The sequence below is a fragment of the Colias eurytheme genome, chromosome 3 (genome assembly GCF_061535395.1).
Source record: "Colias eurytheme isolate Ceu_HAF_F1 chromosome 3, ilColEury1 Martin Lab GWU primary, whole genome shotgun sequence".
Taxonomy (NCBI): Eukaryota; Metazoa; Arthropoda; class Insecta; order Lepidoptera; family Pieridae; genus Colias; species Colias eurytheme.
Window position 1 is genome coordinate 4574985 of NC_142982.1, and position 26472 is coordinate 4601456.

The following is a 26472-nucleotide window of genomic DNA, read 5'->3' on the forward strand; positions in this document are numbered from 1 at the left end:
TTTTAAAATAGCCAAAAATACAGCGCTTTCATAATTTCAGTAGTTAATGTCTCTTACTTTATACCTATGAAAAGAAATCCATATCCAATTCAAATTATTTCTTTTCAAATCGTACCTATATTTCATTTACCTAATATTAACAGTTTTGTAAAAGTTAGTAAACCCTAAATTAATGGTAGTTATCAACATAGTTAAAGATTAATTGTTTAAATTAATTTGAAATTGAATCTAAACATGAACACCGTAAAGTACAATTTGAACAAACGCTTAATTGTTTCAAAAAGTGTGAGTTCATTACCAGCAAAAGGCATGTTAAGCGTTTAGCTTATCGAAGTTCCGTGGTATGTAAAATTGTTGCAGCGCCGTCGCACGCTCATTACGCGAACATTTGCTACCGCTATTAGCATATCAAATGCCTTTATCTGATGTAACGGCTGCGCACTCGGCCTCACATTAGCCTAAGTATGCTCTAACACGAGACAATAACACGATTAGTGAAATAAATACAGTAACAGGAGCCGTGGATGGGGCTTAGTTATCGATGGTTATCGCCGCGAAGCCGATCGCATCAGTATGAGCTCCGGTTACTTTTGCTTTTAATTTTACAAAATCACACGAGTGTTTGCAATTTAACTTCACTGATGAATGTTTGATGTCCGTTTTTGAAAACCTGGATAATCTGAAATATAAATATGTATGTAAATAAAATAAACGTTCATTGTTTGCCATAGGTACATCTTTGCATAGGTATATTTTAAAAATTAATCATGAATTTTGTTTACAGCTACTTCTCTGCCTTTGCTTTTCAGAAGATGATTTCCAAATGCTGCTTTTGTGAAAGTTAAAGTATTGTCTTGATCCTACTTTACAGGATTAGGCATACCTATGTACTAACCTTTAATGTAGCTACATAAGAAGAAGGCTACGGTTCAAGCCAAGCTCAAGCAATGTAAATAATTTCTACATACCCCTTACATCAACATAATATATCCTATACAAAGTATTTGCTACAGATAATTCGCGATAAAGTTTTATGAGGCTGTTACGTACAATAGACAGGGAATACCTACGGCAGAGGTTCGGAGCTTTAGTGCATCCGATTTCCATACAAAAACTTCTATTTCCCGAATTAAATGATACGAAAGGGCATAAAATTGCGGGAATATTATCCAGAACTATACCTAAAGCTTTAGATCATTATTATTTGTATTCGTAATGATGTATTTTCTTTTTTACTTGGCTATATTCTCCTTAGTTTAGTTCTATAACATTGATTGTTTGAAGAAAATTAAAGCTTTATTTTACTTAATGTGCGCAGTATTGTAAACTTTATTGGATTAATTTTTATTGCAGGATTCCCTGTTCTTTAATTTTTTTTCCGAATTTCATTATTTTACCTGTATAGGTATTATAGATTTAATATCTAGTTAAGTATAAAAGACTTCTTTTATTTTCATGTACTTATAACGATAGTTCGATACTAGTTATTATTCTGTGGTACCTACTTATAATTATTTGTTTATAATCGTTCTAAATCATATTTGAAGAAATATCAAATGAAAAGTTGATAAACCAAAACAATGTCTACCAAAAAACAGTAAATAAAATAGTTCAGTACTCAGTATCAGTTCATAAGAAAACTGTTCAATTTATCGTAAAAGCCGGGCACGGACGACATAGCCGGAGCACATCAAGCCAAACTTGAGCCTAGCAACTTGTGCCATCTCCTGAGGAAGTGATTTGTCAGCGCCGCCCCCTCTCGATTGAATAATTCAAATAATCGAGGTATTTATATGTAAATAGCGGTCTACATCTCCATTCGAAAGGGCCGATCGGTACATAAATTTGGCAAGACGACGCGAAAACTGCGACACACCACCGATCTGATTTATACGCCAAGTTTTGGAAAAAGTGGCTCGCGTCAGGAAATGTTTGTCTAATCGCGTTTATTGCTCCGACCCGGGATTTTGCGCCCGACGGCACATCGGGGCTGAACGGTCGCACAACTATAACGTTGACATGAAAACAATTTTATTGCTATGTGTTAAATATAATATACAATAGTTCTTAGATAGTCGTAAAATACTAGTTGGGAGGGAAAATATTTTTCGGCTAGATAAAGCAGTAAAACTATTAATGAACAACGGTAGAGCCTATGCAACAAAACAATAATATAAAAGCTAATTATTGTCATGGACACAAAATACTCTACAATAGCAAGTTTTTGTAAAATAATATATTTTCGCCTCAAACTTCAAGCATCACTTCATTCCCATAAAATACCTAAAAACATATCACATTAAATGATAAAATGATACGCGTAACAAATTCGGAGCGTTCAAATTAATTAGAAAATTAAGTATTAATAGCGGCAGAGGGAGCTTTCAGGTTCAATATCAAAGGTATTACGGTTTCCCGTAACGAATATCATATGTTCGTGGCACTCTATTAGTCACTATGAACGGGTAAACTCATCAATCATCCGCTGGGCTGGGTAAAGTGTTAATCGCACGTACTATTATTGTTCTTTGTTAGGAATGTAATTCGTTTACTATTTCTTACCACATTTTACTTATCGCTGATAATTATGCCGCATGTGTACTTCAATGATTGATCATTCGGAATTATTGATGCGACGTTCGGAGATGTTGTTATTTTTTACTTCATTGCTTTTAGTGAAATAATTATTGATTGCTTAGATGAAAAAGTAAAGGTGGCGTAAATCAAATGGAATTGACAGCGCTTACAAGCGGTTTGCTTAGGTTAATTAATTTCCTGATCGATGAAACTTCTATTAGTTATTATCTTTTGTTTCATGATTAATATCTATACACCATGAAGAAAAAAGCTATCTTTGTAACTATACATTAGAAATCAATAGTACTATTAAAGTTTACCTAATTATATTAAAACAAAACAAGGAATGTATCACCTTGATTCGCATATCCTTCTTTTTATAAATTTTATCGAGTCGCATCTGTAATTACAAATGTTTCTGCAATTTAACAGCTATTCTGCAGTTCTATCATGTACCTACAGAGTTGTTTCATTATGGAAGGAAAATAGTAAAAGAAGAAAACTCATACAACTCAGTTCTGTTGGAAACAGAGAGAAATAAGTAAGTGAGCAACAAAACGCACTTTATCAGGTGGCAGCCGCTTTATCTCGCTAATGACCAACCCCTCCGCAGTAATAAAAGTCGATATCAAGCTTCCATTCGACCTCAATGCAACATGTTTTGATACTTTTACATTTAAAAATACAACTAAATAAACCCCTACAAATTTAATATGAAAATTAAAACAGCTTGATGGAAGCACCTACCTATTTGGTTTCGTTTTGTAAAATATTTATCTTTAATAAAGCTAATTAAATAAATATTTTCTTTAAAAATGCTATGATGGAAGTTTTGGGTCATATTTTAAATTATTAATATATAATTTGTTGAGAGTTGAGACTCATCTATGATATTCATCTATGAAATACTTAGGTATATATATTTTTTGTTCTGGATATAGCCTATAATTGAAAAAAAAACAAAAATGTTGTGTGGTTTTATGAAACCACGGTAAAAGTGAAACTTAGGCACAAAATTATCGTATTTGTACGATAATGACTCCGAACACTGCTTTATACCTACTCGGCAGCCGACCGTCACGCGACATGCGCTACACAGACCAAAAAGTTTGAGACGATGTAATAAAAGTTTCACTTTAAAAAAAATTCATTAAAACTTAATTAAAATTATGCCTTGGTTTAAATTTTTTTATAGTTGTAACAATTCCAACAAATTAAGTCATCTACGTAGGTAAACATCTCAATTGGAATTATGTATCATGTTATCTAAAAGTCCAGTAAATCGTGTAACTTGTAACACAATTTTGCAATGTGTTCCTTTACTAGGTAACGGAAGTGACAAAAATATTGAACATCGACATCAAGATTAGTTGATCCCTCTATATGGCCACTGAAGCGCGGTTGAGAATTAGCGGCAGCGGGAAAGAAAAATGATTGTGACAGTCCGGCGAACACTGCTAATGGAGTCTGCGTCTGCGAAATGTTTCCACTTACATAGAGGGCGCTGGCGAACACACCTAGTACATTTCGCAAATAATTAATAACTTTTACATTGTAGGTATTTCGGGTCACAAATTCGATTGTGTGGTTGTTGCGAAAATTATGGGAATATTCGTTGACATCTAACTGGGAATGTTTACAAAAAACATTTAACGAAATTAAACGATTTTTATAAAGCAGCCGCGAACTTCGTGTAGAATAGGTAGGTTAAATAGTGACATGTTATTGGTTATAAAATAAACGAATCAAAACCGAATTGATTTGAATCTACACCGATATAATGGAACAGTTATCTAATTTCAAAAAAATTTGGTATCGGTTTTTTTCTTATATTCGTTCTTATAAATTTCCAATCTCTAGTTAATAACGTAGAAATACTAACTTATTAATAATAATTCGTCAAAAGTTCTAATCCTAATTTAGATATCTAAATAAAATATTATCAAATGCCCCTAACAAGTAGGTAAACTATTAAAAAAATAATTAAACTACCTATTATCAGAACTAGAATGAAATCTAAACATGTGTCTACGGCATTTGTAAGCATTCACCATACCAATGTTATCATAGAACAAAGAAATACATCTATTTAACACCATGAAAGCTCCGATAAGTATCTTGAAATTCAAATCACCAATGCAATTCATAGAGGGTTACACAAAATAAGCTGGAAAGCTCAAAGCAATAATAGGGCTCCACCCCAAAGATACAATGCCGCACTCCCCTCACAAATTAAGTGTAAAACAAACCTAATGAAATTTAAATATCTTTCGACGAGACTGTAATAACTGCACAAATAAAATCATGTCGCGGGGGAGAGTAATCGCTTCTATTGTGTACACATTGTACGAAAATGTGATATAGAAAGTTGGAACCTTGTCAGAATAATCCGACAGTGGGTTTACGGTATATTATTTTGGAACTTGCAGGCATGATGAGTGTGACAAGGGTGGAATACGTTAAGGAGGGGCGGGAATGCTCTCTAGACAGTAATAGGCTCTCAGTGTAGACATACCTCTTATTGTTGTCTCGTTAACAGATAATTCAGTACATTACAGTAATACGTTTAGTGGTCTCATGCGAAAACAGGGAAATCTGGGAGGATTTGCGTAGTTGCTACTTAATTTAATGTCCTTGATGATATTGTAACTTGTAACGAGATAATTTACGTGCTTTATATATCTCATATACTGTTTTTAGGGATTGTGATGTGATTATTTTAGTAATGAAAAATATTTTCATTTCGAGTGCACGTAGGACCATTATACCTATATACAGCTTAGATGGGTAGGTAATAAAATATACGAACAATTCATAACCACCGGTCAATTGTTAAACTAAGTAATTCTGTCGCAAGATTCAAGTAAAATATTCAAATAATTTTTCAAAAACACGTTTTCACCCCTCAAAGGGAAGGATACTAATTTCCTACCCAGTCTGAAAGAAGCTTCCTTTCAAGAAGTGGAAAAAAGTTACAATCGAAAAGGAAATTTGCGTTTTAAATCCTCTAATGAAGCTGAGAAGTTTATAATGGAGGGGTGAAAGGCTGCAGACAAATTGAGGAAAAAACTCTGAGCGAGTATCTTTAACGAGAAATGTTGACTCGCCTTCATTATCTTGCCACGAATGCAAAACATTCCTTTTAAAATTAGGTTTTTATTTATTCCATTTTAGACTTGTTTTGTGCGACGCACTTTAATACGTAAATGGTAATGTAAATTGCGTTGTAGATTTATGAAGGAAAAGTGGAGTGGTCAAACTTGGTGACTGATTTATTTTCCTGTTTAAATGTCATATTTTAATTTAAATTATATATCTATAACTACTTTTTTATTAGAATTAAAGATCTACATGAAGATTTTTTTTTATAAAGGTTATTCCACACTGCCCACGAGCGATGATTATATAATAATTAATAAGAACCCACAGTAAGAACCTATAAATTACGTAACATACCTATAAATTGATTTAAGTATATTTTTTTTAACTGAAAGAGATTTTTGTGGATTTTTGTAAAATAATAATTTTCTATGTAGCTCGTGTTAATGTATCTGTCGCAGTCACCTGGTTGAATCTGCTATTTGATTAAATAACTAGCACCTTCATTGAATAACGAGATGCTCCATAAATATTATCACACTTCGTATACATGGGGAAAATATATAAAAAAACAACACATTTTTTATATCAAAATTTATTAAATATAAATACCTATTTGGAAGATATCATTTTATTTGAAGCACAGTTATATATCCGATTATGTACAGTCTGGAAACATTAAAAGTAAATAGAAAATAATTAAATAAATACACAAACTGTACAATATTTTTATAATAATTGAAAATTAACCTTTCATAACATTTCAGATGCACTTCTATACTTTAGACAAAAATGCATACAATTCATGTACAAATATGAAGTTAAGCAAATTAAGACTTTACACTAATGAATTTAAGTGCGTGCATTTTAAAACAAATTATATTTTATTATTATTTCGGTACATTTAGTATCTAAAAGAAAACGTGTAAATATTTATCGACACTTATTTAACAAAATAAAGATTCGAATTTCAATCCTAGCTACTTGTATGAACATTTTACTATATGTTGCGTAAAATTTATTCGTTGTGTATGTGTGGTTGTGATTACTGCAGAACTGCTGCGTTCGCGATGATAGATGGCGAGTTGATAGTTTCGCCAAGACTCTCCAAGAGTTCTTTACGATAATCGTCGAAGTCTCCGTCCACCTGTAAAAGTAGTCATATTATAGAAAAGTATTTATTTATATTCATGTTTATATTATATTTATCAAGATTCAAGACATTAAATACGATAAAAAAAATTAAATACATGTGTATAAAATATGTATTTTTAAGTAATGTTTGTTATCTATGCTCTCTATTATTATTTTATTTGCACACACAAGCTCACCTCATTTATAGTCTGGTCCACGATGACCACGAGCGCGTCTATGATCTCTATTATTATTTTTGTTTATGTACACACACACACAAGCTCACCTCATTTATAGTCTGGTCCACGATGACCACGAGCGCGTCTATGATCTCTATTATTATTTTTGTTTATGTACACACACACACACAAGCTCACCTCATTTATAGTCTGGTCCACGATGACCACAAGCGCGTCTATGGTCTCTATTATTATTTTTGTTTATGTACACACACACACAAGCTTACCTCATTTATAGTCACCACGAGCGCGTCTATGCTCTCTATTTTTGAAGTGAAACTTCTTTATCGGGGTTGGACAAAAATTTAGTGTAACATTTTTGCGTTACGCCGTACGCCTGACATTTTTGCGTTACGCCGTACGCGTGACATTTTTGCGTTACGCCGTACGCGTGACATTTTTGCGTTACGCCGTACGCGTGACATTTTTGCGTTACGCAGTACGCGTGACATTTTAGCGTTACGCCATACTCGTGACATTTTTAAGGTCATAAAAAAGTTTCACTTCTTACGTGTGTACTCTAGTACACGCATACATTTTTTATTTTATTAACACACACACACACACACAAACTTACCTCATTTATAGTCTGGTCCTCAATGACGTAGAGCGCACACTCAGTCTCACGTATGAGCCGCTCGTCGTGCGACACGATCACGACGCCGCCCTTGTACTCGTTGATCGCTTCAGCTAGCGCGTCTATACTCTCGATGTCCAAGTTGTTTGTCGGCTCGTCCTGTATTTAGTTAAATTAATAAAGAGGTTATATGAAAATACGTTTTACGTTTTACGGGTTATACGAATAAAAAATGAATTATACAAATAAGCAGCGTCAACACGCAAAAGCGTGCGTAATTCAAAACGAGCTTAAACTTCTCGACTTTATAACTTCGGAAATACTTCATGTATTAAAGAAATAAAAACTAGTGTAATGTACATGATCTAAACTCTCATTTAATAGTAAGTAGTGTTATAGTAATATACATCATTGGTGTTCCTAATAATTAGCACTCAAATTTCGTAATTTGAAAGACTCTGCACTCGTATAGGTTGCGTACACGCGCAACTATATGCGAGCGCGAAACAAGACCAACGCTAGGCGCGTTGTCATCTGTTTGATTTGTGCCCGATTTCTCGTGTGAGGTCATTCTTAATAACTTAAGGCCCGGAACCACAAACACAATAGAAAAGCTATTATGTCTGGGACCGATCGGGCCGCTTGGGGCTCAATGGGTTAAGTGTGTGTAGAATGTCACTTCTATATGAAATATTCCACTTTCCTATAACAAAGCTTACTTTTCTTTGCTAATCCGTTTTTCACAAATAACTCACCAATATAATAACGTCGGGTGCCATAAGGGTCAGTTCCGCCAACGCCACCCTTGCCTTCTGCCCTCCGCTGAGGTCCTTCATCTTGATCGTATGTGCATGGCTCGCTAGCCCGAAGGTGCCCAACGCTTTACGCGCCTTTTCGTATTGCAGACCGAAGAGCCTTTGCAGATATTCCACTGGGGATTCTTCCGCTGTTAGATGCTCTCCGGAGTGCTGGTCGAAGCGACCGATCCTCTGTTGATGAAAAAGAATAACATGTATTTATAATTACGTTGCTTATGTTTACCTTATATTAAAGACTTGTCCTTTTATCCCTGTAGATGGAATACAAGTTAAAATATCGGGTGATTCTGCCTTCTGGATAAGAATAAAGCTACACTATCTATAGAAAAGCATAAAAAATAGGATACAAATTCAGAATCCCTTCTTTTTCAAGTTGGTCAAATACAATAATAAAGATTTAACTAATACATAGTAATTATTCAATTTGCTTACAAACTTGAAATTACGTTTTTTTAAGATTTTTCAATTGTTTTATATGAAAAAACAAGAAACATTGTGTATTTAATTTCACACACATCTTGCGCACTTTTTATACAATACTTTTGTCTGATAAGAACATGGCCTTACAAAAAAAAGTTTGAAGTTCTAAAGTTGTCACTAGCACTTACCAGTCTATGATTTCTCAACAGTTCCCCGCGTATAGGGCTCAGTTCTCCGACGAGTAGCTTCAAGAAGGTGGACTTGCCCACTCCGTTGGGACCAACGATAGCGATACGCGAGTTCAGATCGATACCAAAGTCCACATCAATGAACAGCGGCTTTTGGCCGGGAAAGTTGAAATTCACGTCTAGAGAGGAAATAATATTGATTAAAGTCGGTAGTTAAATAATGAATACACTTTTAAGAAAACTTAGAGCTAGCGCGCACGAGCAACTTTGTCTCTGCAACTATTTTGTCTCTCCCATCAATTGTATGGAGAGTTGCGTCGCTACGTGCGCGCACTTTCATACTAGCCCATGGGTGAAGAGACAAAATAGTTGCGGAGACAAAATAGTTGCGGAGACAAAGTTGCTCGTGCGTGCTAGCTCTTACAGGGGTAGTTTTAAGTCTATCATAAATATCAAAAATGTATGCAAACTACATACATTAAGGTTTAACTTCAAAATCATTCTAAAAAATTGTAACCAGCAGAGCATGCTCACTAATGCTAGGCACTCTTCTGATGCGCTCTTTTGAATTTCGAATATTCGAACAACATAATATATTCCAATTTCTTTGTTTACCATCCTTTATTTCTCACCAGCCAGTCTCACACCATACTCCTCCTTATTTTAATTTCGAATATTTGAAATTCTTAAGAATTTTATTTTTAATTTATTTCATTAGCCCAACAGTTTTTCAGTATTCAGTATAAAATACTTACTGTGCAACCCAAGTATGGGCGGTTGCAGCGGCGGCGGGTCGGGGAAGTTGAACTTGACTATATACTCTTTGGGCCGCTGCAGTAAAGTGACTGGTGCCGCATTCTCTTCGTTCTCTTCGCGCGTCGATTTACTGCGGTTCTTCTCTTGTTTGCGTGTTAACGCTTCCTTTTGTTTCTTTTCCTGTTTAATTAAGGTAAAAAGGAGTTTTAAGAGAACATCACTACTGAAGGGTTTCCAAACCTAGTAGTTTTTACGGGGATTTCTAAGAAGATAGAAATAATGTTATGTTAACTAAATAAATTGAATGAATATTTGTCTGTGTTTTATTTAATAACTAACAACAAAAACTAAAGTTTATCATACTCAATTTTCTTATGACAAAATAAGACACAAAATATTCTTATTTTTAATACATACTGCTGCCTTCTTTGACGATCCATGCGCCTTCAAATCTTTTAATCTCTTCTCTTGTTTTTCATACTCTTTAATCATTTCTTTTCGTTTTTGTGCGTACATTTTCTTGAACATGGAGTAATTGCCCTTATAATAATACAACTTCTGTTGGTCCAAGTGAATAATTTCATTGCACACATTATCTAAGAAAGACTGGTCGTGAGATACTACTAGTAGGGTTTTCTTCCATCCTTGTAAATAGCTGTAAGGAATAAGTTTTTATAGATTACCTCGTAAATAATAAAATAATGCTGGACCAAAAATAATTTTCAATACTTGGATCACGCAAATTATTAAAATGAAATTTTATTATAGTCTGTCCACTATAAGAATTGCTTTTTGACAGCTCGACGGGTGATACCAGAAGTGATGTTCAAAAGATTATCGATTGTGATACCATTTCAATTATAAATTCAAAATATTATCATAAATCGAATCAGGTACGTAAATAATAATTACAACGTAAACGTACTAATAAGATATGTAATAATAAGACCACATATCTATGCATTGTATGTTAAAACTAAACTAAACTAATATTTTATTATTTATTGGTTTCTATCTTACAATTTGGTTGTCTTTACGTTTAAATTATATAACATAATAGAAGAGTTATTCTGCATCGGATATATTTTACAGAGTATTTCTATCGATTATTATAATCTATCGACCCATCATTGAATAATTCTGTGTAGACATCACTAAGTGGGCGGGACCTGTCCATGAAGAACGATAATTATTTGTATGACATTTTAACATAGACAATACAATCCTTCATAGGCGTGAAGCTGTCAAAAAGCAAATAATATAATGGACAGAGTATAAAAACGAAGATATTTACATTTTAAAAAGAGAAAATAAAATTACTTACTTATCCAACCAAATTACAGCATTAAGATCTAAATGGTTTGTAGGTTCATCGAGTAGTAGAAGCGTAGGTTCAATATACAAAGCTCTGAAAAATAAACATTTGTTAATAAATGCTGCTGTCTTTTTAACAAAAAATAAAATTAATGTTTATATCGACATATACACCTGAAAATGTTGAAATAATTATTTTAGTTGTGTTTTTTTCACTATCACTGTAAAATGTCATGATAAATACGTAAGTAAATCTTTATTCACATATTATGCTTGTTAATTATAATTTCGAAATATCTACACTATTTCACAAGAGGGAATATGTACTTATTTCCTACACATACCTAGCTAATGAGACTCTCATACGCCAACCACCAGAGAAGTTTTTAGTAGCTCTATCCTGCATCTCCTTGTTAAAACCTAAACCGGCTAAAATTCTTCGAGCGCGTGGTTCTGCTGAATCGGCACCTATGGCTTTCAATTCCGCATACACCTAAAAATAAATATTATACTTAAGGCTGCAGTCTAGCAAAATTGCGTTTTCAACAAGTTATTTGACAATTTTTTCCCGGCTAATTAAATGATAAACTGAATTTTTTTTCTTGTTTATCAATTAGTGTTATATACGCAATGCGCGTGAATTTTTTCACATTTATAAAGTTACTTTATGTTACCTTAATCAGGCCTTCAAGATAAGTCTTTTTCCCCCAAAATCATTTCGAGCTAAGTTTGTGCACTCACTACGTTGCAACCGATTACAATTTATACAATCTGATCAGCGCATTATTATCCTTATATAGTCGTTATTAAAAACTGCTGAATACAATTGCCGAAAAACTTATGATTTTCCTAATTAGAACGTTATAAGTTCATTAAATTTCCCATTTTTTGCCTTACAAAATCTATTGATAAATACTGCTAAAAGTTATTTTTTCCATTAATTTATTCGAGTTGGTTGAAGACCAATGAGTATTAATCCTTTAAAAAATTTTTTTTTTGAATTTTGATAATTCTTTAAATATTAAAAAAATATTTAAAATAATTAGGAAAAATCCTAGCGAATTTCTTTAGTCGCGCTCCTTGGGCCGGAGCGTTCTGACGTGTGCTCTACGCTCGATTTTCCTTCATACCGAAGTGAAAGTTGCTCTACTTCATTAAATTTAATATTTTTGTTAATTGATTATTTTTATCTTAGTTTTGTGCAAATATTCGTATTTTTAAACATTTGATTTCGATATGGAAAATAAACGAAAAAAATACGCGTGTAACTACTAGAAAAAAAATTATCTTCGAACATAAAGTTAATGAAACCAAATAGATTGCAAAGGTGATTGGCAACAATTTCTTTATTTTACGGGGTGTCAGTAAAGGGATGTATATTTCTTAAAAACTAAAGTAATCTCATAAATTTTCTTATAATATAATTTTTTTTGAAGTTCCAAAAATGTTTATTTTTCGTTTGAGAAATACGAAATATAATATAAACTTGTATTGAGAACTTGAACTTCCCAAATTCATCCGGGGAAATCCCCATACGGGGAAAATGATTTGTTTACTCCAAAATTATATGAGGTGTGGTAGGTGTTTTAATTTTTTCTTCTAGTCATTTTCAACGTAGCGGCATGTTGTTTAATTATTAATTTTGTAACTTAAATACAGGATGTTGGTTTTATATTCTGATCTTACAGACGCGCTGACAAATTTAGTCCGCCATTTCTAGTTTAGTCCACCAACTCTTAAAAACGAATGGATTATCATCACATCATCAAAACTCAGATGTAATGGAAGATCACAATAACATAGAAAATTCAGTGGGTGTTGAGAACTAAACAAACACAAGTAACAGAGACGCGAAGAATAAAAAAAGAGGACGAAAACGATAATTCGTTGATGCTTTCCCTTTTCGACGTATTGTTAGGGTACATCACCAATCTGCAAAAAACAAAACTGATGATGAATTGCTGATTAAAAATGAAAAACAAATAATCGACAACAGTGGTGAAAATTTGCTAATCACAATGAAACATCCTTCAGTGGTAGCAGATTTACTCATTTAAAATGTATCGGTGAACAGCGTAAAGGAGAGGAGGACAGGAAAACATTATGAATGTGGATGGTGGATTGTATACAGGGTGTAATCGTTAAGTATGTGCAGGCGATTATGACGTTATTATTGCAGGTATCAAAAAACTTAAAACTGATATCGAAATAACTTTACCTAATGAGCAAAATGACAATAATAACTTTTTAAAAGTATAACGAGAAATATCTAAAAAATTTACTTTATACACTCCCATATCAAAAAGGGAAAATGGGACTAGTAGAAGTTAAATGTCTAATTCCGGCAAAAGACATGAATGCGGAAGATGCGGTTAAAAATAAAAAAAATAATATTTGAAATACAATGCAAAAAATAACACTTTTGTCATAGATAAGAATCATGACTATTTTTTCCAAATTCAGGGACAACTAAACGTTGCAGAAGCAGAAGTCTGCTTATTTGCTGTTTGGACTGGAGTGAATCATTCGTTAAAAATAGAATATATAAAAAATTATGTAACGTTTAGGCAAAATAAAATGATGGACCATTATCAAGATTTTACATAAATTGCCTATTGTCAGAATTGATTGATTCGAGACTTCAGCATTCGATGCCCATCAAGGACCCATCCTATATCATTCAAGCGATTGAAAAAGAGATCAATCCAGTGCAACCGATAAAGCATCAGAATGCTAGCAAAAGATTTATAGGTTTATCAATATAAATCTATATATTATACATAATATAATAAATCTGTAGAAGACGCGAAGACCGACATCCGCGCGGACGGAGTTGCGGGCGGAAGCTAGTCAGAAATAAATATCTTTTGTTTTCATTTGCGTATTTTTCTATTTATAATTTTTTAACACAAACATTACATTTTTTTTATTATATACAAAATTTGTTTATCCGTTTTATTAGTTAAACTGAACAACTTTCACTAAGAAACTTAGGTCGAAAAAAATGTATAGAGTTATGCATTTTGTATGGAAAGCTTATTTTTTTTTATATTTCGTCCAAATTTCTTTGTAAAAGTTGATCAGTTATATAAACATGAAGTTGAAGATATCAATAGAAAGTATTCGCAAATTTTGTGTACTGATAAAAAAAAATCACCCGGTGTAATTTTCACGAAAATTGTTTCAAATTGTCATTTTTGGTACTTATTACGAATATTAAATTATGCATACGAATGATTTAATTTTTAAAAATTAAGTGGAGCAACTTTCCCTTAGTACATTTGTATTATTTACATATAGGATGACAGGATGCATTTGTTTGCACTACTAGACCAAGCCCTTAAGTATAAAAAGTATAAAAAATCAAATAATTATTGTTTAAAGGTATTATTGATATTGTTTTATGTTGAAACGTAGAAAATTTTGTGTAAACATACAAATTGGGTTAAGTAATAGGAGCCAGAAAATTTTTGCACTTGTGTCTTACCTCATTCAATCGGTCTTGCTTTGATAGATCGCCTTTTTCAGTCTGTGCTTCTAGCACCTTACACTCCTCCAACAGTTCTAAATAAAGAAAATATTATGGTAATTTGTTATAATGGACCAAAGATGATAAAGTTTAATATTATTCATAAAAAAATACATTATTTGTATTAATTTACAAATTTTTAGTTAAGCAATTAAAGGAAAGTACCTATATAAAAAAAATATTATTTTAACACTATAACGTTATACTGAACAACATGTATAACCTGCAGCAACACATACCTTTCCTTTTAACATCCGATTCGAGCAAAGTATCCACCGCACTCATATCACTAGCCGTGACCTCTTGTTCACAAAGCAAGATATCAATATGAGGCGGCAGTGGAAATGCCCTTTGAGCGAGATGCCTCAACAATGTAGTTTTCCCGTGACCATTTGGCCCTACAAGACCGTACCGACGACCGTTCGCAATCAAAAGATTCGCGTTCACGAATAAGTCTTTCCCTTTTGCACTGATGGAAAAGTTCTCCACTTTTATGTCCACTGCGTTTTCCAGGGCTGCCATCTGACCTGTAAATAATACCTTGTAAAGTGTGAAGTATGTTAGCTTTTGTGACTATTATGAATTTATATTAGATCAATGAATTCAAAATATGTTTCTTTAATATTTAGAAACTATAAGACTACATACTTATTTTAGATGAGTACTTTGGTTTTTGGACACTTTGGTTACAAAAAAATCACTTATTTATCAAATTTGTGTGTCCCAAATTCCCTTCCCTACTTGGATACAAAAAGTTATTGTTCTTGGTCGTAAATATCTAACGACATTTATGTCTTATCAATCAATTTCATTTATTCGTAATTTCTAAAAAACACTCATGATATTTTTGACAAAATTATGAAATTATTTTCATTAGGCATTCTATTGCAAGAATTCTTCACTGTATCTTTTCTACTAAACTTTATATCTACACTAAGAAATGGATAAATGACTAACCAGCAGTTTTTTGCGCCTGGCTCACAGTGAAATTAGCATCAAGATCACTATGCCCCTGTCCGCCCTTTTTCGTCAACAACTCCATTTGTTTTTCGTACTCTTGTTGTTTTTTTAACTTCTTCTTCTCTTTGTGACTCATTTTCTTCTCTTGATCGGGTTTAACTTCTTGGTCTTTCTCTGGTTCTTTCTGTATAGTAAAATATAGTAATGATTGGGTAATCATTTCATTGGTATGCATAGTTAATGCTCATGCATACCAATGTATAATATTAAATGTTTCCTTCATATACTGTAGATAATCCAGTATACAAATTGAGGAGAGATTGTTTTAATATTAGTGCATAGAAAAACAGGCGAAAGTAGATGTCAAACAATGTAAATTTAGAGAACAAAAACTTTTAAAGGGCATATTATAATATTTTAATAGGCTTTTTTGTATAGTTTGATAAATATTACTATGAATGTAAACTTGTATATGTAATATTATTAATGAAGATGATTTAAAATATATACATCCATACAATAACACAATTGATTTAAACTAAATTAAAAAAAAAGTTTAATCCAACCTTACCTTTTCAGAAATATCTTCTTCCTCTGGTTCAGGTTCTTTGATCTCAAACTTCTTCAACTCCTCCTCTATGTTGTCAATGTTATTTTTCTTTCTATTTTTTACTGAAAACATATTTTTGTTGAATTTATGTTTTCAAAGTACATATGTTTTGCAGACAAGATTTCATAAGATTGTTAGCTTTGTGTTGTAATTACAAAACTGTTTAGTGGCAATACATAATTTGAATTTGAACTAGAATAGTGACTTCATAATATTTTTTACCAGCCGTGCCCTGTGGATTTACCCGCATAGCTCCACTTCTATCTAAGCATGATAAATTATAACTTATAGCCTTCCTCAATACATTTCTCAATCTAATACCGAAAGAATTTTTAATATCGACCCAGTAGTTCCTGAGATTAGCGCGTTCAAATAAACAAACTCTTCAACTTTATAATATTAGTATAGATGTGTCTGGTTTCTCCTTGCTTATTTGATTAAGACCAAACTTATTAATATTAAATACTTACATTTGCTTTTAACAATTGGTTTTAAAACATCTTCTTCCTCTGAATCCATCTTCAATTCTTTATCACTTCCTTCATCAGGCCAATCATCTTTCTTATTTTTACCTAAAATTAAATTTTATTATGAACTTCAACTGTTATAAAATGAGCAGATCTTAAAAATTATTATGGTAAATATTAAAAATATTATGACGATTCAAAAGTGCTTCGAGAAGAAGTCTAATTGAATAAATAAATGTTTGAGTTAACAGAAATGATAATAATGAAATTCGTATGCAAATCTTAAAATTAAATTATGGAAATAATTGATATGGCAACCCTTTGTGAAATATTAAAGATGTAAATACCTTTTGAGCTTTTAGTTTTAGGAGGTGGAGCCACATTGCTGGAAACATTACTGACCACTGATTTAGAGTCATCATTGTCTGATTCATCTGAAGCCGCAGCCACTTTCTTTTTGTTCTTTGCTAAAAATCAGAAAAAATATTTCTTAATATATTATATATCTTATATCTTATATTTTATATCTTATTTGTATAAGAAAAGGAAAAAAAAAAAAAAAGTAATAACGGCTGGCCTCACTGGATCGCTCGCCCTACAAGTCTCAATACATTCATAACCAAGTGCTGAATGTTCTATGAACAGATTGCATTTACACATACATAAAAAAAAAAAAATAATATGTGAAGTGTTTAAAAGGTCAAGGCCCCATAATTAACCGACGTCAAAAAAAAGGAAGAGGTTCTCAATTCGACCATGTATATTTTTAAATTCCTGTGTCTTACTTGTAGACTTATTTTACAAAATGTACGTTAAAGATACTGAACAAAATAGCTATCCACAAAGTGACACCACTATCTTATGTCTAAATTAATGTTATGGAAATACAAAATCTGATTATTAAATTCCATAAAGAGAACAGGGGTTGTAACCTTTTATTTCTAGACAGATAACACCGTGAACTGACAGGCAAATTCATGGCTATTGCAGTTCAATTCACTGCATAAACTGTCTACAAATAAGAGCTCATAATATGGCCTCTGTTGCCTCTAGTGATATTGGCTCTTTTTCTTTCAAACTTCTAAAGAATTAATAATTCATTAAAATTATATATGCAAACAGCTACCTTTAGCGTTTTTAGATTTGGCTGGTAGTGCTGCAATACTTGAATCATGGCTGGCAACAGAATTTGCATCGTCATCGTCAGATGCCTCTGAATCAACAGTGGTCGTTTTTTTCTTGTTCTTTGCTGTAAAAAAATATTAATTACATACTAACTCTTATTTTTAATTTAATTCAAAAAGTATTCCAAAGTGACTTGGTAACTAACTAAAATTTGTATATATTACATACATTGACTTCCCGATGAAGGGATTGTACAAAATGCATACTCTAAAAGTAGTTTTAGGAAACTATATAGTTAAATATTATTTAAACTAATAGCTACTCTTATTTATTTTTGTTTGTTTTCAACTCTATGTAATAACTCAGGCCCCGGAATCACAGACACAGTAAAAAATATATTGTGTCGTGGACCGATCGGGCCGTTCGGGGCTCAATGGGTTAATAGTTGAATACTTGATTTTGATTATAAAAACCATTTGATATAGCTTACCTTTCTTTTTTGATACAGGCTTTACTTCTTCTTCTTCTGAGACTTGCTTTAGTTCTACATCACTACCACCATCATCAGACCAATCATCACCCTTTTTGCCTTTACCTTAAAATAAAATTATTTTTTTGAAAATATAGCTCAATAAAAAATACAATCTAAAAATTAATTGAAGTATGTTTACTTAATAGTCAGTAAAGACACAATATGTACATTCAATTATAAATATTATAATTATTATGTAAAATTGTGAAATTAATTACAATTCATAATTTAACTGTTCCTGTATATAAAAATAAAGAAATCTATTTTAGTTCACTTACCCTTTTTCTTTTTATTTGTTTTAGCAGCAGGCTTTGATGCAATACTTGTAGCATTACTAACTATTGACTTGTTATCATCTTGTTCATCATCAGAGTGGTCTAAGCCCTTCTTTTTGTTTTTACCTGAAATGATAATAAATATATAAATTGGGTGGAATTTTGACAGGAATTCTTTATGCTAGGTCTTTGCTTAAAATATGTTTAAATTACAATGTGTACATTACAGCTGTTATTTGCCAGCAATATGTTTAAATCAGAAATAAGAAAAATTATACCTTTCTTTTGAGACTTCTTAGCGGCTGGTTTTATTTCTTCTTCTTCATCTGACACGTGTACCTTCTTAACAGTATCCCCACTTTCTCCATCACTAAGATCAGCAACTTCTTTGCCCTTTTTCTTACCCTTTCCTTTGCTTTTTGAGGTTATATCATCGTTGGCAACTGGTTTCTTCTCCTCAAAATCATCATTAATGTCCAAATTTTTCTTATTTCCTTTCTTTTTAGACATTATGCTTTCACTTATTTATGAATTAAAATAAAATTTACGTGGACAACACTGATTTAACAACTCTTATGCCCCTCGAGTCGTATTGAAATTTGAAATTTGCAATCTATCAAAATTGACATTTGACAATTGACATTTGACATATTATGACAGCGAATTTAAAAAATGGGAATGTCCTGTTCATAGACAAAAAAGAAAAGTACGCCCGAAAATTCTATTCGCACGGGAACGCAATGTAGAAGTAGGTTTGCCGTGTTAGTATATAAATTTTCTTTCGCATACCTAATTAATAACGTTAGATTTGGCGCTGCGAAGAGACGTCGCTTCACTGTGTGTTTTCTATCGTATCTACAATTTGGAGTACTCTGAGGAGCTGTTTGAAACAATACCTGCCACTGAGTTCCATCAACGTACCACACGTCACAAACTCAAATACCACTCACACCACCTTGACTCTTGGCAGTCGACGACTGTGCGCTTCAAAAGAAGCTTCTTTCCGCGCACAACGAACTTATGGAACGAACTTCCTTCGCGGTGTTTCCAAACGGTTAAGGCTTAGGGACCTTCAAGAAAAGAACGTACTCCTACCTTAAAGACCGGCAACGCACTAAAAAATAAAAATCATAGACTATAATCTATATACTACTTAATACGGAGACCTCGACGGAGACAGACAATGTCCCCGGCATTGCTGGTGCGTGGGTGACGCCTTGGGTGACGTAGTACACTTAACATCAGGTGCACATGATTCATGTGTAAATTATATTATGTAGTACACTCGCTATTCGCGTTGAGATTCGTGTATTAAAATAAAATAACAAGTAAAAAACACTATAGGTAATATTATCGTTTTTCTTTTTTTAATTTCATCATTATCTTCGATTTTTAATTCAATTTTAATGGTGTCCGGCAATAGATCACTTCATTTCCAAAATTATCCTCTCTATACCAAAGAAGATATAATAAACTAGCTTTCCGCCCGCAGCTTCGTCCGCGTAGTCAAAAAAACACCACATGGATCTCGTTGGATTTCCGAGATAATATGTATCTTATATCTAATTTATGTCTTTTCTCAATATTACAACTTACTTTATGTGCCACATTTCATCAAAATCGGTTCAGACTTCTGTGTTTGAGGCGTGAAGAAGGAAAGACAGTTTTTACAAGGAAAAATAATTATAAGGTTATATCGTTTTTGTTTTCTTCTTGAATACTGGCTAGATACTTTCTTACATCTTATGTCAAGAAAAAATATGGAAATGAAAATAGAACTTCCCTGTGCAAGATATTGTTTGCCATGATGGCCACACAAATTTTATTGTATTTTATTTTTGTTCTTTTCTCCTTCAATTATTTGCCTAAATGCGCGTCTGAACTATCGAAAAAAAGTATTGAATATGGTCGTGAAGACGAAGGAAACGATGAAGGAATGGAAATAGCAACAGAACAGGAGAATAATAATGTCACTATGTGTACAAGAAGGCAAAATAGTATTTTGCATGAGATTCAACTAGCAAAACCGAAGCAATTTCCATTCATAGCAGCTTTAATGTCTCAAAGGAATGAATATATTTGTGCTGGATCCATTGTGTCAAATGGTATAATACTAACAGCTGGTCAGTGTACACAGTCTGTGAGTTATGCGCTTGTTAATACTACCTCTGACAAAAAAGACGATACAGTGGTACAGTTACACGTTATTAAAACTGAGAATTTTCCAACATATACAGGAACTGATTCTGTAAAAAATGTTGGTATACTTTTTACAGAAAAGCATAACAACACACTAGCTTCAAAGATTCGCTTAAGTAACATCACTAATGGGAAAAATATAAACGAAATGGAAGCTATAGGATTTGGGCTTAACGCTGACGCAGATCAAACAAAAGCTCTACAATACATCGGTATAGAGCAAAGAGCAACCACTGGAGTTGTAATACACGGATTTCTTGATTGCATTGATACAAAGGTACCAACTTGTTTTAAGGATTTAGGAGGACCTGTCATATTCGATAATGAACTTATTGGTATAGTAACTAAGGGTCAGGATGAGTGTACTAAAGAAATGACATCCACATATTCTATTAATAAACATCTCGTCGATGTTCTCCCTACTTATGCGTTCAAAGCATGGCTTGATGAGCAAATCAGTAAAAATCAAGAGCAAGTTAAGGAACCTTTAGAAGTTTACCCAACAAAACCTGTTCTTCGAGAAACTATTCACGTAATGACTAGCGCTGGAAGTGCTTCAAAATTATTTTTACCCTTTATGTATGCATATTTTCAAGTTTGTAATATTCTGATAAAAATTCTTTAAATTTTGTTTTAAAATTTTCTGTTAAATTTCAATAAACCTTGTATGTCTAATGAAATGTTTTATTTTGATTCAACTAGTTACATAGCCAAATCTTCAATTTCAAATTACAAGAATTTTAGGTTAAATAAAGGGTAGTATTTAAACGAGTGACTGTAAATTAAAGTTTTAGTTGAAAAAAATAATTAATTTGGGTAGCAGAATTACTAAGTGAGCGACTGACTGCAAGCGATGAAAAATTAATAGATCAGCAACTAACAAACATTAATTTGCGTTACATAAAATACAAAATGAGCAGCTTCATAATATTTTAGCGACCTAATATTGTTTGAGTGACAAAATTACGTCTTGAATTATTTTCACTATTTGGCATATGATTTATTTATACTGAGTGACATTTTAAATCGAGGTATTTCGAATAGAAAAATCACTTTGAAAAATCTTATAATGGACAGAGTAGGTACTATCAGTTCAATTTGTTTTTGAAAGTTTTATCAAATAACTATTTGAACAATTTATTCTAGAGTTTTTAGTCGCTCTAGATGAGCGTAATTTAGTCGCTCACTTAGTAATCTATTCGCTCAACTAGTAATTTAGTCGCTCATATAGTAATGTAATCACACAGAATTCTAATATATCAAATGGATTAATCACAACCCTCCTTTAGTACGCTCAATCTGTATTTTATTATCAACCAATCAACCAATATTCGTTGCTTGTTTAGTTTATTTGTCGATTACTCAAATTCATAACGCTCAAGTTATTAAATCAGTATCTCATAATCAGTCGCTCACTTTATTTTCAGTCGCTCGTTTTATTATTCCCCTTAAATAAATAGGAATTTAGGCGGGCCGCACACCAGGCATATACTTGTATCTCGATTTATCGCCCCCATGTATTTGTACGCGAGCACGCACACCGAGGAAACATTTGTAACGGGCGCACTTTGTGGCGAGACGTTGTCCGCGCTACACGAATTCAAGATCGAACACGTTCGTTATTTGTGGCGCCACCCCAAGAAATCGTCGTCATCACCATGGTGGCAACATTAATATGCTAACTCAAAATTCAAGATATTCCAAATGTCATATCTGTCAAATTACAATGCTCAGATTTTTGTAATAAGTTTTAAAATTTATAATTATTCTACAAACGTTTAAACATTTGCACTGCCCAAAATATTATTAATTTTTGATTCAGCTTATGCTCAATGAAGACTTATGATTCAAGAGTCCAATACCCCCATACAACTTATTTTCATAAGGACAAAGTGTGCCTCTCTTTCATAGAGGAATAATGTATAGAAGAGATCTCTTTTCAGGTTCCTGTGATTGCCGGCCGGCTTTACAGTTTACAACTTAATAGGCATGTGCGCAATCTATACACTTATAAACATTTCGATATTCCCCAAGCTTTGTCCTTAAGAAAATAAGTTATGTCTACGGGCTCTTGCAAGAGAAAAAAAAAAAGAGTGAGCAAGAGTGAGAGACTTTTTTTCCCTCTTCGACCTGTTTGAAATTACCAATTTATTTAATTCTTGTTTTTAGAATAGTATAATAGTAATTCATGTCCTTTTATTTGAATGTGGGGGTATGTATAAATCTTTGTATTATTATTATGAAATTATGAATGCATTAAATATAAAAAAAAAATTATTACAGTTATATCTAATTAAATAAATAAATAAATATTAGTATTTATAGTTCTTACATTGACTTATTATCTTAGGATAGGGGGGAAAAAGTTCAGATAACACCTAGTGCTAGAAAGCCAATCCACAATATTTCATACACAGATACTATGAGTTACAAAAAAAGTAATATAAATACATCAAGAGAAAGAAATATTCAATCCTCTAATATTGGAGTTGATGAAGTTGATAACATTTTCAGGTATGGTATAATACCTATTATAGTAGTATAGTATTGTAGCAATGATAAATAATGAATAAGTGGTTTGTTTTTATCAATGACATTAAAATTAATAATCATCAGTAATAACCTAAATGATAAAGTCAGCAGTTTGAATTTGAGTTATATAAATTTGACTACAGTCAAATGTGTATTTTACAGTAAACATGTTCGTCCTTCAAGTCCTATTCCAATAAGGAAAGAATTACCAAATGGAAGTGCCCTTGATGCAGAATTATCCGACAGTGATGATGAATCATCAAATGAGTATGTATATAAATTATAATATTATACAGTATAATATTGTTGTCTTGAATAAACGTTGGCATTAAGCCACTGTGTTTCACCCATATGTGAATTAAAAAAAAATATGTAATTAGTATGCATAATATGAATTTAAATTTTATGTGGTTACAGAAATGTATAACTAATACTTTAAGTTACTTTGCATTTAATTTAATTTATGTAATACAGGATGTGAAATAAAAAATAATAAAAATTTATGTGGGCCGCACAAAATTGTTATTTAATAAAAATCAATTTTAAACTGGCATTAGGTTAATTAATACAGATTCATCTATATTCTATACCAATTATTTTCACTATATTTGCTTTGTTTATTTCAGAGAGCTGCTATCTGAATCACCATACAGTTCACCAGATAGCCTGTCAAATTCTTATAACAAAAATGAAAGCCCCAACTATGAATATCAATCTATTGCCCAAAGTAACAGAGAAAATTTGAGCAGGAGAGTATTATCACATCAGTATAGTCAAGAAAGAAAAAGTTCAATTCCTTCCATTCAGCCTGATGAACAAGTTCTAAAAAAATACACATTTTATATTCCCCTACTAATTGCTATAATAGCTCTTGCTGTATATTATTTGTATGATCCAAGCACAGAGAAAACTGTTTTTCATAATAATTATGATAAATTCAGTTTCTACAGTGATGTGAAAAGTTTGGCACAGCAATATAAAGTTAAAGGGGACGCAATGTTACAAATACAAACAGGTAAGTTTTGCTCATTTACTTTACAGTCTCTACACCTTCAATTTCGTGGAATGTTACAATAATCATTAAGTATTTTTTATATGCATTACTGAACAACCACTCAACACAATTAACTAATATAAATATAATATAATATTAACAAATTTTTAGCAATAAACACCATATTCGAAAAACAAGACACAGCTTCATTCATTTTTACATATGATGGAGGGATGGCTAATTTTGACCCAGTGAAATTCAACAAATTTATGGATAATATTGCATCAGCTGCTTCTCGATATTTACGTAAGTTATTAAATTTGAATATATGTAATAAAATATAATTTAATATAATGCCATGTATCCAGCATACAAGATATATAACTTACTAGCTGTGCTCCGCGGTTTCACACGAATTGCTCCGCTCCTGTTGGTCTTAGCGTGATGATATATAGCCTTCTCCGATACATGGGCTATCTAACACCAAAAGAATTTTTCAAATCCGACCAGTAGTTTCTGAGATTAGCGCGTTCCAACAAACAAACTCTTCAGCTTTATTAGTATAGATAGAATAAAGATAGTACAGTACATATGCATATTCTGATTGTTTGCTACATTATATTAATTAGTATTTTTATTATAAAGACTTCTGATATAATAATAATGATTTTTTTTTATAATCTTATAAACTAGAATGCCGAAAAATAAAAAAAATGTTACTACACTTCTCATGACATATGACTCATTAAAATATGTAAATATTTTAAAATTTTTTTTCAGGTAATGATACAAAAAATGTACAACATATTGTATTGGATAATTCTAAGATCATAAGCCTGAAGTCAGATTATGAGCTTATTAATCAATATCGTGACACTGTTGAAAAAAGGGGAGTACTGCTTGTCAAGGATATTGAGAAAGTTCCTTCAAACCTTGCTATGGCCTTCCATTATTACTGTGATGAATACAACCCTTTGGTTAAAAAGAGTGCAATTTTTTTTACTCTGAATGTTGCTGAATGTTCTACATTGGGTGGGTTTATTTATATGTATGTTTTGTATAATATTGGGGTGTATAATCCATATCAATATTACAGTATTTTTATTTACATACTTTAAACCTTTCCAGATCAAAAACCAACACATGAATATATTGAGCGATGTCTTAAAACTAAATGGAAGGACGTACAAAAGGATAAAATTGGTCCACTTCTAACAAGGGTTGTTAATATTGTTGTTGATGTAATAAGTGTGTAAAATAAATATTGATAAAAGTTATGTTAGTTTTTACAACAGTATTTCAAAATTTTATACTTTTTATACAAAGGAATTGACTATTATTTGTGTGTCTTGTAGGATATAGTATGATGTCAACCGATTTTGGATTGTTTTCAGTAAAATCAAAGTTTTCACAAATAACATATTATGTCTTCCTGTAAACCAGATTTGTTTATTAGTTTGATTCTTTAGTTATGTAATGTTTTGAGTACAAAATCAAGAAATTTGAAACTTATGTCATTTACAAATTAATCTGATTATCAATAATTGTAAACTTCAAGGAACACTAGAATTTGTCATAAATCATTATACTTGTTTTATTTCATTTAGGGCCGATTTTTCAATGCTTGGATAAAACTTATTCGTCGAATAATGTATAAAACTACCATTTTAAAAACGCATTCTAATTGCCCGTATTTGACAGTTTACGTGACATTTTAATATTATCGTGTAATACTTTATTGGATGGATAAATTTTATCCAAGTATTAAAAAATCGGCCCTTAGGGCAGATTTTTCAATCCTTAGTTAAAACTTATTCATCGAATATCGTATTAAACAACCATTTTAAAAATGTGTTACTTGCCCACTTTTTGACAGTTTTTAGGTGACATCTGTATATTATTGTGTAATACTATAATGGACGGATAAGATTTAACCAAGGATTGAAAAATCAGCCCTTATAGCATTTAAGTTGTGCATTCAAAATTAAATACAATGGATTTAAAATGTAATTTATTCATTAAAATGAACATGGTTTTTATGTATTCTAGTTTAATAAGCAATGAATAAATTATATTTTAAGCTTTATGTAACTTATTTAAAATGTTATTTATTTATTTTGTGAAATA

At 31.9% G+C, this 26472-nt stretch overlaps 3 protein-coding genes across 6 annotated transcripts; 2 read left to right on the top strand and 1 right to left on the bottom strand.

The window, feature by feature from the left end:
• The first annotated feature begins 549 nt into the window (after window positions 1-549).
• Window positions 550-25994, top strand: TORIP (Torsin interacting protein). Of its 4 annotated transcripts, none has more exons than XM_090119512.1 (8): window positions 550-571; window positions 22989-23031; window positions 23170-23333; window positions 23514-23618; window positions 23978-24366; window positions 24517-24651; window positions 25126-25377; window positions 25474-25994. In XM_090119512.1, the coding sequence occupies exons 2-8, from the start codon at window positions 23008-23010 to the stop codon at window positions 25599-25601; spliced, it is 1197 nt and encodes a 398-aa protein (XP_089975638.1). In that variant the 5' UTR covers window positions 550-571; window positions 22989-23007; the 3' UTR covers window positions 25602-25994. The 4 variants fall into 4 exon arrangements, with proteins under 4 accessions (XP_089975638.1, XP_089975637.1, XP_089975639.1 ...); XM_090119511.1 differs by lacking the exon at window positions 550-571 and adding an exon at window positions 22519-22559; XM_090119513.1 differs by lacking the exons at window positions 550-571; window positions 22989-23031 and adding an exon at window positions 22537-22559 and having other exon boundaries at window positions 23175-23333.
• Window positions 6256-19232, bottom strand: LOC149909508 (ATP-binding cassette sub-family F member 1). The gene is made up of 18 exons (XM_090119510.1): window positions 18899-19232; window positions 18624-18746; window positions 18304-18408; window positions 17815-17937; window positions 17036-17155; window positions 16692-16793; window positions 16183-16283; window positions 15609-15795; window positions 14891-15178; window positions 14610-14686; window positions 11467-11615; window positions 11133-11216; window positions 10226-10463; window positions 9808-9988; window positions 9053-9231; window positions 8382-8615; window positions 7627-7785; window positions 6256-6823 (listed from the first exon to the last, which is right to left on the bottom strand). Exons 1-18 carry the CDS (start codon window positions 19128-19130, stop codon window positions 6722-6724), a joined length of 2784 nt encoding a protein of 927 aa, XP_089975636.1. The 5' UTR covers window positions 19131-19232; the 3' UTR covers window positions 6256-6721.
• LOC149909509 (lectizyme-like) lies at window positions 20302-21444 on the top strand. Its single transcript, XM_090117644.1, has one exon. The coding sequence runs from the start codon at window positions 20425-20427 to the stop codon at window positions 21442-21444; it is 1020 nt and encodes a 339-aa protein (XP_089973770.1). The 5' UTR covers window positions 20302-20424.
• Window positions 25995-26472: the final 478 nt, after the last annotated feature.